This window comes from Hydra viridissima, unplaced genomic scaffold (assembly GCF_058129835.1).
Source record: "Hydra viridissima isolate aposymbiotic clone 2 unplaced genomic scaffold, HvirCarnegie_v1 scaffold_1, whole genome shotgun sequence".
NCBI lineage: Eukaryota > Metazoa > Cnidaria > Hydrozoa > Anthoathecata > Hydridae > Hydra > Hydra viridissima.
In genome coordinates this window covers 26,821,638-26,840,877 of record NW_028324300.1, presented here as the reverse complement: position 1 = coordinate 26,840,877, position 19,240 = coordinate 26,821,638, and the positions used below count along the sequence as shown (strand labels likewise).

Sequence of the window (19,240 nt, the reverse complement as noted above, 5' to 3'; positions counted from 1 at the left end):
CGAGTCATCGTGACAGCCAATGAATGAGAAGAATAAAGCTATCGTTGTTTGGTCAAACTTTGTTTGAGGTTATACAAGCACTAGAGATGTAGCCAGGGAATAGATTTGTGTTCGTTTAAAACATTGCGGTGAAACGCGTTTTTTGGAGATCCTGGAATCGATCACGGGACTTGAGAGACATAACTTGAATTATTACCGGCACTACTAAGATTGAATGGCATTCGCAAGTACCTATGTGGTTTATTTTTTGATATGATTACCTTAAATGTTGGTTGCTTGAAGCCTGTATGTTGTTAGATTCCCATCGTATTGATGAAGTTAATGTAATGTACAAATGATGCTGAAATACACTTGTGACCGTAGGAATGGACACCCCGGGTTTCTCTAGTAAAAGGTGAATGTCTCATTATTTTTGTGCTTTTGTGAAAATTAGTCTATTTATTGTTATGACTAATAGTTATTTACGTTATTAATTAACATTTTTACCCATAAATCTTTTAAGCAATAAATACAAGATCATTGTTTTGTAGTCATTTAGTTGAGTTTCAACATTTGCTGGTGAAAAGTTGACAGTGCTCTTGAAGATTTAGTGTACTTTTATTTACAATGGCGAAAGGATATTGGTCATCTACAAAGTGATGCAAAGCTGTTACATTACGTGGAGAAGGTTTTTCGTACATGGAAATCGCCAAAAAGTTGGGAAATGGAGCAACAAAATCTGGAGTGAGGAAGGTGTGCGAAAGGTTTAAGGCAACCAATACCTTCTAAAGTATGCCAAAAAATGGAAAAGTTAAGAAGACAACTGCCAACGATGACAGAATGATAATCAGGATTGCACTTAAGAACCGAAGAGCAACTTCAGCTTAAAATGACTTAGAGGCTGCCGGAGTTTCGGTTAGTTCAAGAACAACTCGCCGAAGGCTTTTTGAAAATGGTTTAAAAGCAAGAAGACCCAGAAAAAAAACCATATTTAAACAAAAAACAACGAAAGAATCGTTTCATTTGGGCAAAAGTACACAAGGAGTGGACAAAGGAAGACTGGGCAAGAGTTATTCAGAGTGATGAAAGCAAAATTTCCATTTTTGGAAGTGATGGAATCAATTATGTGAGAAGAAGGCCCGGTTAAGATCTTTTACCTGAGTGTACATTGGTTACAATAAAGCACCCCATAGGTGTAATGGTGTTTTTAGGACCTCCAAGATGCTCACTTAGTTTGGTGTTAATCGATTTTCTGGTTTTCTTGCTAACTGATAATGCCATTTTTCTTTTTTTAATATATTATGAATCTGGAAGATATAAATACAGCAAGTATAGCAATTAATTTGAAATAAAATCTAAAATGGTAGTTATAATATTTTCAAAGTATATTTGAATATTAACTGATACTTATACACAAAATAATATTGTTAAAAACTCAAAGCATATTATAAAAATTAAGCATAAGGTTAAACAATATTTTAAATAATTATTATGTACATTTATAACATAAACAGTAATCATTTAGTAAAAAAAACAATATTTTTGAAAATTAAAAACGCTTTCCCGGTAGCTAGACTTGTTTTTTTCACCAAAATAAATTATACCATTCAACTCAGGGTTTATGAATACATAGGAAAAGTGACATACTGAATGAAAATTAAAACATGCAAAAGTATGATATACCCTAACATTTAGTCTCAAACTCTTGCTGAATTCAAATTACATTAAGTTTTTTTTCAATCGAAACATTACAAATAGTATCTGCCTGCTCACGCGTTTGTATTCTTGCTACGACGATTATGACCACTCTTTAAACTTTTCGTTAATTATTTTAATCTGCACAAGTATCAGTATATATAAATTTGCAAATGGCATAAACTACTCGCACAAATTTTCGGAGCTGTTAGAGCTTGCTGCAAATTCATTTTTAGCACATACTGCACAGTGTAGTATATGGTGCACATCGCAGAAAAACGATACTTATTACTTAGTAGTCGAAAGCTTTATAATACTGATTAATTCAGCGGCGTTTGATGTCCTAGGAACTTGATTAAGAAACACTGAAGTCTTCATTGAAAATTTCCAAATTACACCTTTTTGACAACTTTATCTGTTAACCCTAACAAAAACTTTTTTGCGTTCCCAATAAAAATGATTTTGAATGAATCGAGCTGAATGTAGAGTTCATGAAGATTAATCCGAATGATGAGAAATAAAAAAAAACATGGTGCAAATTTTAAATATAGATAATCCTTGAATAATTTTGGCAGAGATAGAACAAGCGTACATGATTCGCTTCAAGAACCTTGCACATCATAGTTGCAAATCTGGAGAGAAAATGGTTTTTGTGGTTTCAATAAAAAATTTGTAAGTTTTGTCATATTTTTGTCTATGTTTTTGCATAAATTAGCCTTTGAAAACTTGATAAAATTGTATTTTAATAGAAATATAAATGGCCTATCTTCGAATGTAATAAGGAACAGAATGTTAAAGCGCAAGGAGGATATAATTACAAAATTTTGAAAACAGTTATTCAGGATATGCACACAAAAAATACATACACTTTGTTGCTGTACATGTTGCCATAAAAAATTCTTACATTCAAATTTAAAAAAAGTAAGCAAGAATTTATCAAGAAATATATCGTTTTTTTTGAAGATTAGAAATTATATTCATGTTTCGGAGTTAAACAAACTTTTCAAAAAATATCAAAATTTCGAAAAAATAAGGGCAATTGTCCCTATATAATAACTTAATTGGCTGAGTTATTGCTCTATTGAAAATTTTTCGGAGATAACAACTTTTTGTTTATGGGAAACAAGTTTTATCTGGAAAGATCAAAATTTTAAAGTCATAAACTTTGTTACAAAAAATTTTTTAAATGAAACAGAAAAATAAAAAACTTCTTTTGTCTGTTTTTTTTTTTTTTTGTTACGCTACAATTTTCTTCAAAACTTGTAATGAGGGGAAAAATGAAAAGAAATTTTTCAAAATAAATAAAATTAGACATAAATTAGTAAATAACCTATTATTTAAATCCATCCATTTAAAAAAAAAAAAAATTACAAAAATTAAAAAATTTTATATTAATTTTTACATAATGAGCAACATAAAGCATATTTTAACAACAACTCAAACCAAACCTAATAATTCCAGAAAGCCAAGGCCATTTTGAATAAAGTTTCTCAGTTATTCTCTATGCACTTAGTATTATAGGATGAGCAAAAATAAAATTAGTTTCAAGAATCTGAAATCCATTAGTGTTTATTAATGTTGACATTTTCCCAAGAGCTTTTCTTTTTTCAAAACATGTTTGACAGTCAATAAGTAAAATGAAATGTCAATGTGTAAAATTAGTGCAGTGCTGCACTGACTTTAAACAAATTGTATGTAAGATATGATACCTCACCTGGCCAGTCAAAAACTGTGTTGCAGTAAAAAATCACAATCAAGTATTTCCAGAGATTCATATCTTTTTGTTTTCTTCTTCATAAAAACGTTTAACTCACCAAATTGACTTCTTCGCTTTGCAGATTCCATTTTTTGATGTTACATACAGTCATTGGATAGTAATTCTGAATTGAATCAACATTTTTTTTTTGTAAGTTCACCCTTCTCTGAAAAGGATTTAAATGTTCCTTTATGTTCCTTGACCAGATTTCTAAATTCTCTCCCAAGTAACTAATGCACATTATCAGCACTCCTCAACTTTTCTGGAATGATATCATCATATTTCTTGTTGAGATTATATTTAGCTACTTCATCACATGATGAGGTTTCACCATCTTCATAAATCAAACGCGCTTTTTCCCTGAAAATTGAAAATGTTCAACTGAATTTATTGCATTACAACAAAATCATCCAAACCCTCACAATAACATAAAGTCCTAAGATAAAAATTGAATTATCATATCAGAAAATTAAATATGCAATATGAATCCAACTTCTCTGAATAGATTTCCTGCTGGCAGTTAATCGCAATTAATATTTTAAATCCAACAATCAAATCTTCTGAAATAACTAAAACTTCACTTAATTTCATTGGATCAGAGAAAGCTCATCAATAAATATTTTTGTACCTGATAAGCAATTGAAAAAAGGTAAGCCTTTTTACCTGTGGCCTGAGATCTTAACATCACATGGCATGTTTGACCCTGGTACTAAAGAAACCTGAATTGATACCAAAAGTTTTATACAACTTATTCATGAAAATGTTGCCAGGCAAATTTTCATATTTGACTAGTTATCTTAAATATCAACTATCTGGAAAAAGTGAAAAGGTGAAATTGAATTTTTGCTAAGAGTTAGTAAACATGTCATAGATTTGATTGTGCCACAAATTGCGATTGTGTTGTAAATCTCAATTAAATTAATGTTGGACTTTTAAAAATATGTTTCTAAGCATATTTTAAATGTCCAACAAAGATGAAATTTAAGATGGGAATTTGAAAGATTAACCAAAGAAATAGTTTTTTTTTGAAAGTAAGTAATAAAAACTACATTTAACATTAGTTCTAACTATATATAACTAAATATATAACTACATATAGATGTCTGGAAAAAGTTTTATTCTTTACCAACGAAAACCAAAAAATTGTAAATATGTGTTAGCGGTTTTTTGTGACGATTTTTGAGGGATAACTTTGGAAAAGTATACCTCATGATTGAACTAGAAATTAAATTTAACATGACTGCATTATTTGCTATTAACAGAAAACCAAAAGCCAATGCTTAGCAGTGAATATTCAAAATATGAAAAGATGATTGGTTAAACTTTCAGTTTAAGCTTTTTTGAGACTTCGTTATGTGCATTGTTTGCTTGAGCAAAATAAATTTTTGAACAGGTAGGCATCTAATTTTAAAGTTGTTTTAAAAATTTGATTGCGCATTTCTTAGTTTCAAGTTTACTTTTAGGGATGAGTTACTTTTACAAAACGATAAGGAATTTATAATAAGTAATAAAGATACTGGTCTCTAAAATATATTAGTAAATTGAAAATCAGAAATGAATGCGTTAAAATAAGTATATTTTTAAGTTCCAAGCATGTTGAACTTCAAAAAGACAAAGCTTCCTCCTTAACCTGCACGGAATAAGTAATTTTTATACAATATAATAATAGTATATACAACATTTGAAAAAGATAACATTTAAAAAGATTTTTCTTCCTATTTACCATGAATAACTATCTTCGTTAGTCAATAAATCAATCTTGATGTCAAAAGAAATATTGCTCTAAATTTCAAACTTGATCTAAATTGACTCTGACAACAAATAAATTATATACATTTATTGTGTAGTTGTTTTGATTGTTTGTCTAAATAGTTTGGTAACTTTGTTAATCACCTTTTTTCAGTAGTGTTAATGCTTTTGTTGAACAAAAACAACATGATGTGAAAATTATAGCACAAAAGAATTGTGGTTTCAATGCAAATTTGAACTTATTCTTTCTTTAAGTAATTACATTTACAATGTGTTTTGTTAAACACCTTAATCATTAATTTTCAGTTTTTAGTTTTTTTTTCTTAATGAACTTTCTATTACAAAAACTCCTCTTTCAAGAAAAACTACATTAAAACACCAATCTACCATGGATGATATTTTTGAGTCATTAAGTAACGTGATTGGGAAAGACTGGAAGAAGTTTGGTCATTCTTTATCTGTAAAAGATACTGAGCTGGATAACATTGACAATAAAGAAATTTGTTTAAAAGAGAAAGCATACAGAATGTTATGTCTCTGGAGAAAGTATCATGAGTCTACCACACTAGATGTTTTAGTAAGTGCATTGGAAGAGACAGAAAGACCTGATTTGATAAACATGATAAAAGCAAGTATGACTTCAACTTTTTATTAACTAAAAGCTTTTAGCAGTTGTTTACATATAGAATAGGATCTTCAGTCACAGTTAGAAGCTGCATTAAAAATGTTTCATAAATTGTCAGTTTGTTTTATTTTGGCAGGGAATATTACTGATTGTGCATCCAAATAGTGTTCAAATGTATTAACTTTTTTGAAATTAAGTTAAAAGGTTTTGAGTTAAAGATAATATTGAATTAAAAGGCTGCCATCTTAGTTAACAAGTGTTATAATGTTTATTTAAAAGTGTTTTTTTCTTCTTTTGCTTAATTAAAGATTAAATAAAAATTTATTAGTGTTTACATTTTTAATAAAAATAAATTTTAGATAAACAATTTGGTTGTAAGAAGAAAATGTTAAAAATTTTGTATAAATGAAATATAAAGATTTAATATAAATATTAAGTCTGTTTGCCAAATTGAAGTTTTTGCATAACATTCAAATGAATTAGTGAACAGGGTATTCAATTTATTAGGTCACTTTGATCTGTTGTGACCAATTGCTTACAATTATATTAATTGAAGGTTTGAGGCTGAAATGGCAAATCACATTGTTTTCTTTATTGACATTTTTTGAAAATATGGCTAAACTAATTTTCAAACTGTAAGGTTTTTTTACCGGCTTAAGAACATATACACTTTAAAACAGGGTTGGAAAAAACCCAGCCCACTGGGTTTTTGTGGGTTTTATTGGGTTTTTTTAAAAATAGCTTTTTTTGCTTAGAAAATGAAAGACATAATACCTATTTTGCATTCAAACTATCTTTAAACATTTAATTTTTTTCAAAACAATAATTAAAAACACATGGTAATAGTTATATTTATTTATTGAAAAGAGCTTTTACAAGGAAAATTTAATAAATTGAAGAGCTGTAAATAAAATTCTCCTTACATAATTTTACTTTGTTTGATTATTACAATAATTTTCAATTCTTGTCAGCTTTTCAGATGGTTTTGACAGATTTCCAGTTAAACACTTCCTCTGGGATCATCAAGAATAAACTAAAACAAATATAAATTACACTTTAATAATAGAAATAGAATTTTTTTCAGATTTTAAAAGTTGTCTTCTTAGTGTTGAAGGAAAAAATTTTATTTTTTCCTTCAACACTAAGAAGACAACTTGCCTCACAATTGATGGCTATATTCTCAATTATTCTTCCAATATTGGCCAGAAAATCTCCCATCTTCTCTCCATAGATCTCCACGTAGAAGTTATAATTTTTCTGGTATGTCTCAATGCAGGCAACTTAAGAGCTCCAGCGTGTTTCATTTGGCAGCTGAGGCATACATCCACCTTTTTTCTTTAACAAACCATGGGCCATATGCACATTTCTAAAATATTTCTGAACTTCCACAACCTGTTTTAGAATTGTTGAAAAAGAATTGCAAATGTCTTTCTGTAGCAAATTCATATAGTGTGCATTACAGCCATATGTTAACATATCAGGATACTCTTGTTTGATCAGCTCTTTCATTTTCTTCATCTTAGCTTCATTGTCAGTGCAGACAGCAAATACAAACTCATCATAATCATTTTTTATGCTAACTATAGCTTCATTGATGATTTTGAAGCAGTATTCTGCAGGTTTTTTTTCTGATCCTGAGTCAACTATGTTGTACAGATAACTCTTTTTTCCATCATAAAATGAGTGAGCAATTATTAGGTCATTCTGAATACTAGACCATCCATCTTGACAAATTACCAACATGTCTTTGGTTTCCAGTTCGTTCTTTATCCCAGCTGACAGATCATCATAGACTTCATTTAATAGATCTCAACCCAGTTTCTTTCGGCTTGGTGGGACATACCCAGGACAAAGAAGAGAGCAAAGTTTCTGAAACTCACAATTTTCCACTGAATTGTAAAAAACCGGGCAACTTGCTTACGGCATCTTTCTGATCATTTGATGTTCTAACTACAAAGTTATTTAAGTTACTACTTTTAAACCTTTTTGCTGGTGTGGAGCTGGACATAATAGATCCTTCGGAAATTGAAGTATCTGACTCATTTGACAAGAGGCTAATATTGCTCATTGAGCTTCCAGGTCTTGGTTCTTGTTCATCAGTGTCCTTCTTTCTCTCTTTACACTTCTCCAAATGAATACAATTTTTCTACTTTCTTTAAAATTCTAATTAAATTATAAAAATTATAAAAAGGAAGCAGTTACAAAAATAAAAAAAAAAATTCTAATATCTAACAAGAAATAATTAAAATAATTTGAATTTAAAAGAAAGAAAATCATGGAAATAATTAAGTAATAAATAATCAGAGTTATCAGGATTATTACTTTAAATCCTAATAGTTCCTAATGAAGAAAAAAAAATTCAAAAATATTTATAGAAGCTTTTGAATTCTGTTCCCTTATTTTCTTCAGTATGTTGCAACTTAGATGAATGTAAATAAAGTTAAAATGTCCACAAATAATTCTGACTATTTTTACAGCTAGAAGAAGAAAACGTTTTGTTGACCGATGTATTAACTATTTTTATTAATTTATATTTTCTAGAAATGATTGAAATGTTTTCTTGTTTTTTAGGTCTATCTTTGCCAAGATTCAAATACTGGCAAAGAATTTGCTATGAAATGTATTAAAGCCAGAAATAACAACATAAAAGAAATGGAAAAAATTCCAAATGAAACAAGTCTTTATAAAAAGTTGAATCACCAGCGAATTGTAAAATATTTTGGTGCATCTCAAGAAGGAACATTCATCTCTATTTTTATGGAATATGTGGAAGGGGTGAGTGGATTTTATAGGTCCAATCAATTTTATTTAACATTTTTAAGATTAAACCTTTTACTACAATATTGTAGTTTTCCTATAATATTGTAGTTTTCCTAAATAGAAAGAGCTCTTTAATGTTGTATCATTGACTTAAATTTGTCTTTCAAAGTTTTTTGTCCAAAGTTAATGATGCAATTAATTAAAAACGAAACTTTTTTGCAATGACTTGTTTTTAACTAATTGTATCATTAATTTTGTCCAAAATTAATGATACAATTAATTAAAAACAAGTCATTGCTTGCCAATGACACTGACAACAGGCTAGTGGATGTTTTTGTTGTATGTTTGAGCACTTATGGTTTTTCCCTTATCCATGCAGTGGATCAGAAGGGGGTCTGTCAATTTAAACATGGCAGTAAGCATTTAGGATCAAATTGACCTCAGCAGAAAACTGTTCTCTGGGATTCTTTAACACCCACCCATTAAAAGTTTCATTAGTTCCAGCTGTTACAAGCATATCCAGGATTTGCTGTCCATCAAAAGGTCACACAATTGCCTTTACTTTTGTTTTTTTGGTCTAATTCTGTTGAATTTGGTCTAATTCTGTTCAAATGGTTATGTACTAAAGAGCGCCATCTAAATACAAATAAACCAAATCTTCATGGATTTCTTTAAGTGATTTTACCAGTTTACTGCGAACCAAAATGTATACTCAATAAGACTTTTTCTTCTTTTTTTTTCTTTTGAAAGTGCTTTGCTAGAAAGCCTAGAAAGTAGAACATTAAAGTTTCAAAATAAAGCTTAAAATGCCCATTTTTTTTCTTTAATTTTATGTCCCATGATTTGTTCTTTGAAAAAAAGTTTTTTTTTTTAACTACAACTTCTTGATACCACTAAGTTAAATTTAAAATTTTTAAACAGAAAATTTTATGATTCCAGTAGTGGAATTTTACCCATTTTAACACATTAAACACAAAAAACAAAAGAAAATAAAAAAAATAAAATAAAATAAAAAAAATAAAAAAATTTAACTAGAAAAAGTTTTATTTTTAGAATAACAAAAAAATAATATAAACTTTGAATGCTTCTGTAATTACAGATTTATTTGTTTCCTTTGGGACAATAGCGGTTTTAGCAAACTTAAACAGTAAATTAGGAAGAAGAATATCAGATGCTGCATTAATGTATTTCTTTTAAAAGTTTTTAGAAAAAGTTATTTAAAAATCAAATTGTTTTTTCAAGGATCACTTGAAAATATCCACAGGGATATTAAAGGTCTTTCCTTAGTTTACAATACTAAATGTGAGTTTAACTAAACGTGAACTCAAAGTTATTATAATTAAACGTAAACTTAAAGTTAAGCTTATCTTCAGTGCTGGACATTAGTGTTAAGTTTAGTACTATATGCTAGAAATTATGTTAGTAGTGGACACTAGTAGTATTTTAAGGATAGAGGTGAAGAATTATTTTTGATCAAGTAAATGGAAACTGGTAACATGTGCAGAATATTATTTAAAAATTACCTAGAAAACTTGAAAATTTACAAACAAGTTTGAATAATAGGTATAAAAAATTATTTATACCAGGTAATTGTTTATTAAAAATGTAATTTTATTGCGAATTGAAATTAGTTTGTACTTACACAGGTTCCAATATCCTATTAGACTCAGTTGGTAACTGCAAACTTGCTGATTTCGGCGTTTCAAGATGGATACAAGTAAAACTATTTTATTTATGTAAAATTTTTTTGTACAAGTTTCTTTCATAGTAAAAACGTCTTTATTTTTTAATAAATGATACCCTTCAGACAACTAGTTCTGACGAGAAGTGTCGATCTTGTCATGGATCAGTTTATTGGATGAGTTCAGAAGTAATTAAAGGGCTCATGTATGGTAGAGAGACTGATATATGGTGAGTACAACTATAGGTTATGAATTACATGCAAGAACTACATAAGTACTGTATATATATGTTTTTATTTTTTCTTAATAGGTCTTTTGGATGTACTGTTATAGAAATTCTAACATCAAAACCACCTTGGCATGAATATGAAGAAGCAGCTGTCATTTTGAAGATTGGAAATGAGCCAACAATAACATTGTTTCTTTATAGGTCTTTTGGATGTACTGTTACAGAAATTCTAACATCAAAACCACCTTGGCAAGAATATGAAGAAGCAGCTGCCATTTTGAAGATTGGAAATGAGCCAACAATAACATTGTTTCTTTATAGGCCTTTTGGATGTACTGTTACAGAAATTCTAACATCAAAACCACCTTGGCATGAATATGAAGAAGCAGCTGCCATTTTGAAGATTGGAAATGAGCCCACAATAACATTTTTTCTTTATAGGTCTTTTGGATGTACTGTTACAGAAACTCTAACATCAAAACCACCTTGGCATGAATATGAAGAAGCAGCTGCCATTTTGAAGATTGGAAATGAGCCAACAATAACATTGTTTCTTTATAGGCCTTTTGGATGTAGTTACAGAAATTCTAACATCAAAACCACCTTGGCATGAATATGAAGAAGCAGCTGCCATTTTGAAGATGGGAAATAAGCCAACAATAACATTTTTTCTTTATAAGTCTTTTGGATGTCCTGTTACAGAAATTCTAACATCAAAACCACCTTGGCATGAATATGAAGAAGCAGCTGCCATTTTGAAGATGGGAAATGAGCCAACAATAACATTGTTTCTTTATAGGTCTTTTGGATGTACTGTTACAGAAACTCTAACATCAAAACCACCTTGGCATGAATATGAAGAAGCAGCTGCCATTTTGAAGATTGGAAATGAGCCAACAATAACATTGTTTCTTTATAGGCCTTTTGGATGTAGTTACAGAAATTCTAACATCAAAACCACCTTGGCATGAATATGAAGAAGCAGCTGCCATTTTGAAGATGGGAAATAAGCCAACAATAACATTGTTTCTTTATAGGCCTTTTGGATGTAGTTACAGAAATTCTAACATCAAAACCACCTTGGCATGAATATGAAGAAGCAGCTGCCATTTTGAAGATGGGAAATAAGCCAACAATAACATTTTTTCTTTATAAGTCTTTTGGATGTCCTGTTACAGAAATTCTAACATCAAAACCACCTTGGCATGAATATGAAGAAGCAGCTGCCATTTTGAAGATGGGAAATGAGCCAACAATAACATTGTTTCTTTATAGGTCTTTTGGATGTACTGTTACAGAAACTCTAACATCAAAACCACCTTGGCATGAATATGAAGAAGCAGCTGCCATTTTGAAGATTGGAAATGAGCCAACAATAACATTGTTTCTTTATAGGCCTTTTGGATGTAGTTACAGAAATTCTAACATCAAAACCACCTTGGCATGAATATGAAGAAGCAGCTGCCATTTTGAAGATGGGAAATAAGCCAACAATAACATTGTTTCTTTATAGGCCTTTTGGATGTAGTTACAGAAATTCTAACATCAAAACCACCTTGGCATGAATATGAAGAAGCAGCTGCCATTTTGAAGATGGGAAATAAGCCAACAATAACATTTTTTCTTTATAAGTCTTTTGGATGTCCTGTTACAGAAATTCTAACATCAAAACCACCTTGGCATGAATATGAAGAAGCAGCTGCCATTTTGAAGATTGGAAATGAGCCAACAATAACATTGTTTCTTTATAGGCCTTTTGGATGTACTGTTACAGAAATTCTAACATCAAAACCACCTTGGCATGAATATGAAGAAGCAGCTGCCATTTTGAAGATTGGAAATGAGCCAACAATAACATTGTTTCTTTATAGGTCTTTTGGATGTACTGTTACAGAAATTCTAACATCAAAACCACCTTGGCATGAATATGAGGAAGCAGCTGCCATTTTGAAGATGGGAAATGAGCCAACAATAACATTTTTTCTTTATAGGTCTTTTGGATGTACTGTTACAGAAATTCTAACATCAAAACCACCTTGGCATGAATATGAAGAAGCAGCTGCCATTTTGAAGATGGGAAATGAGCCAACAATAACATTGTTTCTTTATAGGTCTTTTGGATGTACTGTTACAGAAATTCTAACATCAAAACCACCTTGGCATGAATATGAGGAAGCAGCTGCCATTTTGAAGATGGGAAATGAGCCAACAATAACATTTTTTCTTTATAGGTCTTTTGGATGTACTGTTACAGAAATTCTAACATCAAAACCACCTTGGCATGAATATGAAGAAGCAGCTGCCATTTTGAAGATGGGAAATGAGCCAACAATAACATTTTTTCTTTATAGGTCTTTTGGATGTACTGTTACAGAAATTCTAACATCAAAACCACCTTGGCATGAATATGAAGAAGCAGCTGCCATTTTAAAGATTGGAAATGAGCCCACAATAACATTTTTTCTTTATAGGTCTTTTGGATGTACTGTTACAGAAACTCTAACATCAAAACCACCTTGGCATGAATATGAAGAAGCAGCTGCCATTTTGAAGATTGGAAATGAGCCAACAATAACATTGTTTCTTTATAGGCCTTTTGGATGTAGTTACAGAAATTCTAACATCAAAACCACCTTGGCATGAATATGAGGAAGCAGCTGCCATTTTGAAGATGGGAAATGAGCCAACAATAACATTATTTCTTTATAGGTCTTTTGGATGTACTGTTACAGAAATTCTAACATCAAAACCACCTTGGCATGAATATGAAGAAGCAGCTGCCATTTTGAAGATTGGAAATGAGCCAACAATAACATTGTTTCTTTATAGGCCTTTTGGATGTACTGTTACAGAAATTCTAACATCAAAACCACCTTGGCATGAATATGAAGAAGCAGCTGCCATTTTGATGATTGGAAATGAGCCAACAATAACATTGTTTCTTTATAGGCCTTTTGGATGTAGTTACAGAAATTCTAACATCAAAACCACCTTGGCATGAATATGAGGAAGCAGCTGCCATTTTGAAGATGGGAAATGAGCCAACAATAACATTGTTTCTTTATAGGTCTTTTGGATGTACTGTTACAGAAACTCTAACATCAAAACCACCTTGGCATGAATATGAAGAAGCAGCTGCCATTTTGAAGATTGGAAATGAGCCAACAATAACATTGTTTCTTTATAGGCCTTTTGGATGTAGTTACAGAAATTCTAACATCAAAACCACCTTGGCATGAATATGAAGAAGCAGCTGCCATTTTGAAGATGGGAAATAAGCCAACAATAACATTGTTTCTTTATAGGCCTTTTGGATGTAGTTACAGAAATTCTAACATCAAAACCACCTTGGCATGAATATGAAGAAGCAGCTGCCATTTTGAAGATGGGAAATAAGCCAACAATAACATTTTTTCTTTATAAGTCTTTTGGATGTCCTGTTACAGAAATTCTAACATCAAAACCACCTTGGCATGAATATGAAGAAGCAGCTGCCATTTTGAAGATTGGAAATGAGCCAACAATAACATTGTTTCTTTATAGGCCTTTTGGATGTACTGTTACAGAAATTCTAACATCAAAACCACCTTGGCATGAATATGAAGAAGCAGCTGCCATTTTGAAGATTGGAAATGAGCCAACAATAACATTGTTTCTTTATAGGTCTTTTGGATGTACTGTTACAGAAATTCTAACATCAAAACCACCTTGGCATGAATATGAGGAAGCAGCTGCCATTTTGAAGATGGGAAATGAGCCAACAATAACATTTTTTCTTTATAGGTCTTTTGGATGTACTGTTACAGAAATTCTAACATCAAAACCACCTTGGCATGAATATGAAGAAGCAGCTGCCATTTTGAAGATGGGAAATGAGCCAACAATAACATTGTTTCTTTATAGGTCTTTTGGATGTACTGTTACAGAAATTCTAACATCAAAACCACCTTGGCATGAATATGAGGAAGCAGCTGCCATTTTGAAGATGGGAAATGAGCCAACAATAACATTTTTTCTTTATAGGTCTTTTGGATGTACTGTTACAGAAATTCTAACATCAAAACCACCTTGGCATGAATATGAAGAAGCAGCTGCCATTTTGAAGATGGGAAATGAGCCAACAATAACATTTTTTCTTTATAGGTCTTTTGGATGTACTGTTACAGAAATTCTAACATCAAAACCACCTTGGCATGAATATGAAGAAGCAGCTGCCATTTTAAAGATTGGAAATGAGCCCACAATAACATTTTTTCTTTATAGGTCTTTTGGATGTACTGTTACAGAAACTCTAACATCAAAACCACCTTGGCATGAATATGAAGAAGCAGCTGCCATTTTGATGATTGGAAATGAGCCAACAATAACATTGTTTCTTTATAGGCCTTTTGGATGTAGTTACAGAAATTCTAACATCAAAACCACCTTGGCATGAATATGAGGAAGCAGCTGCCATTTTGAAGATGGGAAATGAGCCAACAATAACATTGTTTCTTTATAGGTCTTTTGGATGTACTGTTACAGAAATTCTAACATCAAAACCACCTTGGCATGAATATGAAGAAGCAGCTGCCATTTTGAAGATTGGAAATGAGCCAACAATAACATTGTTTCTTTATAGGCCTTTTGGATGTACTGTTACAGAAATTCTAACATCAAAACCACCTTGGCATGAATATGAAGAAGCAGCTGCCATTTTGATGATTGGAAATGAGCCAACAATAACATTGTTTCTTTATAGGCCTTTTGGATGTAGTTACAGAAATTCTAACATCAAAACCACCTTGGCATGAATATGAGGAAGCAGCTGCCATTTTGAAGATGGGAAATGAGCCAACAATAACATTTTTTCTTTATAGGCCTTTTGGATGTACTGTTACAGAAATTCTAACATCAAAACCACCTTGGCATGAATATGAAGAAGCAGCTGCCATTTTGAAGATGGGAAATGAGCCAACAATAACATTGTTTCTTTATAGGCCTTTTGGATGAACTGTTACAGAAATTCTAACATCAAAACCACCTTGGCATGAATATGAAGAAGCAGCTGCCATTTTGAAGATTGGAAATGAGCCAACAATAACATTGTTTCTTTATAGGCCTTTTGGATGTACTGTTACAGAAATTCTAACATCAAAACCACCTTGGCATGAATATGACGAAGCAGCTGCCATTTTGAAGATTGGAAATGAGCCAACAATAACATTTTTTCTTTATAGGTCTTTTGGATGTATTGTTACAGAAATTCTAACATCAAAACCACCTTGGCATGAATATGAAGAAGCAGCTGCCATTTTGAAGATTGGAAATGAGTTAACAATAACATTTTTTCTTTATAGGTCTTTTGGATGTATTGTTACAGAAATTCTAACATCAAAACCACCTTGGCATGAATATGAAGAAGCAGCTGCCATTTTGAAGATTGGAAATGAGCCAACAATAACATTGTTTCTTTATAGGCCTTTTGGATGTACTGTTACAGAAATTCTAACATCAAAACCACCTTGGCATGAATATGAAGAAGCAGCTGCCATTTTGATGATTGGAAATGAGCCAACAATAACATTTTTTCTTTATAGGTCTTTTGGATGTAGTTACAGAAATTCTAACATCAAAACCACCTTGGCATGAATATGAAGAAGCAGCTGCCATTTTGAAGATTGGAAATGAGCCAAAAATAACATTTTTTCTTTATTGGTCTTTTGGATGTACTGTTATAGAAATTCTAACATCAAAACCACCTTGGCATGAATATGAAGAAGCAGCTGCCATTTTGAAGATGGGAAATGAGCCAACAATAACATTGTTTCTTTATAGGTCTTTTGGATGTACTGCTATAAAAATTCTAACATCAAAACCACCTTGGCATGATAATGAAGAAGCAGCTGCCATTTTGAAGATTGGAAATGAGCCAACAATAACATTTTTTCTTTATAGGTCTTTTGGATGTATTGTTACAGAAATTCTAACATCAAAACCACCTTGGCATGAATATGAAGAAGCAGCTGCCATTTTGAAGATTGGAAATGAGTTAACAATAACATTTTTTCTTTATAGGTCTTTTGGATGTATTGTTACAGAAATTCTAACATCAAAACCACCTTGGCATGAATATGAAGAAGCAGCTGCCATTTTGAAGATTGGAAATGAGCCAACAATAAAATTGTTTCTTTATAGGCCTTTTGGATGTAGTTACAGAAATTCTATCATCAAAACCACCTTGTCATGAATATGAAGAAGCAGCTGCCATTTTGATGATTGGAAATGAGCCAACAATAACATTGTTTCTTTATAGGTCTTTTGGATGTATTGTTACAGAAATTCTAACATCAAAACCACCTTGGCATGAATATGAAGAAGCAGCTGCCATTTTGAAGATTGGAAATGAGTTAACAATAACATTTTTTCTTTATTGGTCTTTTGGATGTACTGTTATAGAAATTCTAACACCAAAACCACCTTGGCATGAATATGAAGAAGCAGCTGCCATTTTGAAGATGGGAAATGAGCCAACAATAACATTGTTTCTTTATAGGTCTTTTGGATGTACTGCTATAGAAATTCTAACATCAAAACCACCTTGGCACGAATATGAAGAAGCAGCTGCCATTTTGAAGATTGGAAATGAGCCAACAATAACATTTTTTCTTTATAGGTCTTTTGGATGTATTGTTACAGAAATTCTAACATCAAAACCACCTTGGCATGAATATGAAGAAGCAGCTGCCATTTTGAAGATTGGAAATGAGTTAACAATAACATTTTTTCTTTATAGGTCTTTTGGATGTACTGTTACAGAAATTCTAACATCAAAACCACCTTGGCATGAATATGAGGAAGCAGCTGCCATTTTGAAGATTGGAAATGAGCCAACAATAACATTTTTTCTTTATAGGCCTTTTGGATGTACTGTTACAGAAATTCTAACATCAAAACCACCTTGGCATGAATATGAAGAAGCAGCTGCCATTTTGAAGATTGGAAATGAGCCAACAATAACATTGTTTCTTTATAGGCCTTTTGGATGTACTGTTACAGAAATTCTAACATCAAAACCACCTTGGCATGAATATGAAGAAGCAGCTGCCATTTTGAAGATTGGAAATGAGCCAACAATAACATTGTTTCTTTATAGGCCTTTTGGATGTAGTTACAGAAATTCTAACATCAAAACCACCTTGGCATGAATATGAAGAAGCAGCTGCCATTTTGAAGATTGGAAATGAGCCAACAATAACATTTTTTCTTTATAGGTCTTTTGGATGTACTGTTACAGAAATTCTAACATCAAAACCACCTTGGCATGAATATGAAGAAGCAGCTGCCATTTTGAAGATTGGAAATGAGCCAACAATAACATTGTTTCTTTATAGGCCTTTTGGATGTACTGTTACAGAAATTCTAACATCAAAACCACCTTGGCATGAATATGAAGAAGCAGCTGCCATTTTGAAGAAATTGAAATGAGCCAACAATAACATTTTTTCTTTATAGGTCTTTTGGATGTACTGTTACAGAAATTCTAACATCAAAACCACCTTGGCACGAATATGAAGAAGCAGCTGCCATTTTGAAGATTGGAAATGAGCCAACAATAACATTGTTTCTTTATAGGCCTTTTGGATGTAGTTACAGAAATTCTAACATCAAAACCACCTTGGCATGAATATGAAGAAGCAGCTGCCATTTTGATGATTGGAAATGAGCCAACAATAACATTTTTTCTTTATAGGTCTTTTGGATGTACTGTTACAGAAATTCTAACATCAAAACCACCTTGGCATGAATATGAAGAAGCAGCTGCCATTTTGAAGATGGGAAATGAGCCAACAATAACATTGTTTCTTTATAGGTCTTTTGGATGTACTGTTATAGAAATTCTAACATCAAAACCACCTTGGCATGAATATGAATAAGCAGCTGTCATTTTGAAGATTGTCTTTTCACATAGTTCAAAAAAAGTTTAGATTTAAAAAAAGTTAGCATATTTGAAAGTATATCACAGAACTTTGTCTTTAAAGGAGAAAATGGCCGAGAATAAGGTATTGTAATCTTTCCCTTTTTTGATGCTCAGCAGGAATAAATTTTATGTTGGAATGTTTCACAAATAAAATTACTCAGTTTTCTTTTTCTTTTTTTTTTCCCATCTGAATTTTAACTTTTTAAGAAGTAGTGAGAATCTTCTGGAAAAACTACAAAAAGTATTAATTTCATACAGAGAAATGTTCTGGAAGTTGATTGTTAAGATACAAAAGGGTGCAGTACTTTTCAACTATCTAACAATGTTTTTCAAAGTAAATTACTATATTTTGTTCACGTTTTCCTAAGTCTTCGTTCTGGGTTATCTCTCAGCTTCACGCTTTAACTTTTCCATATTAGCTGAAACAAGATTTGCATTTTTCTTTCAGGTCACATTTCGAATGTTTTTTTTTGACAAAATAAACTCACTGTGAAAAACACTTCTCGATTAAGCCACTTTTTAACCAATTTGATAACAAACTTACTCTTGCAATAAAACTTCAATTAAAAATGCTTGTGTTTTTAATATTTGAACCATAGAATAATTATCAGGTATTAAATAGGATATACAATTAAATGCAGCAAGGACCATTAGGACGGAATAACTACCATCGAACAACCATTAGGATGATTGCAAGAACTCCAATTGCGATAAAGAATCAGAACTGATCACCTTGGTTATTGCTTAGTTACGTAGCAATATTGTCAAGTCAACCTTTTGTTTTAACTGTGGATTTCAAAAATAG

General features: G+C 31.4%; 1 protein-coding gene across 4 annotated transcripts in view; it reads right to left on the bottom strand.

The window, feature by feature from the left end:
- Window positions 1-19,240, bottom strand: part of LOC149894188 (mitogen-activated protein kinase kinase kinase 2-like) — a 119,097-nt gene that overhangs the window by 19,446 nt on the left and 80,411 nt on the right. The window contains exons 3-5 of one of the 4 annotated variants that reach the window (XR_016453530.1): window positions 4,094-4,149; window positions 3,203-3,790; window positions 2,758-2,881 (exon numbers count right to left, since the gene is read on the bottom strand). Coding sequence is in view for 1 of the 4 variants with exons in the window: in XM_090091100.1 (XP_089947226.1) it covers window positions 7,086-7,547 (462 nt within the window). In the remaining 3 variants the exon portion in view is untranslated. Of the gene's footprint in view, window positions 1-2,757; window positions 2,882-3,202; window positions 3,791-4,093; window positions 4,150-7,002; window positions 7,968-10,206; window positions 17,262-19,240 lie in introns of those variants that run through there. The other 3 variants (XM_090091092.1, XM_090091077.1, XM_090091100.1) reach the window with 3 other exon arrangements.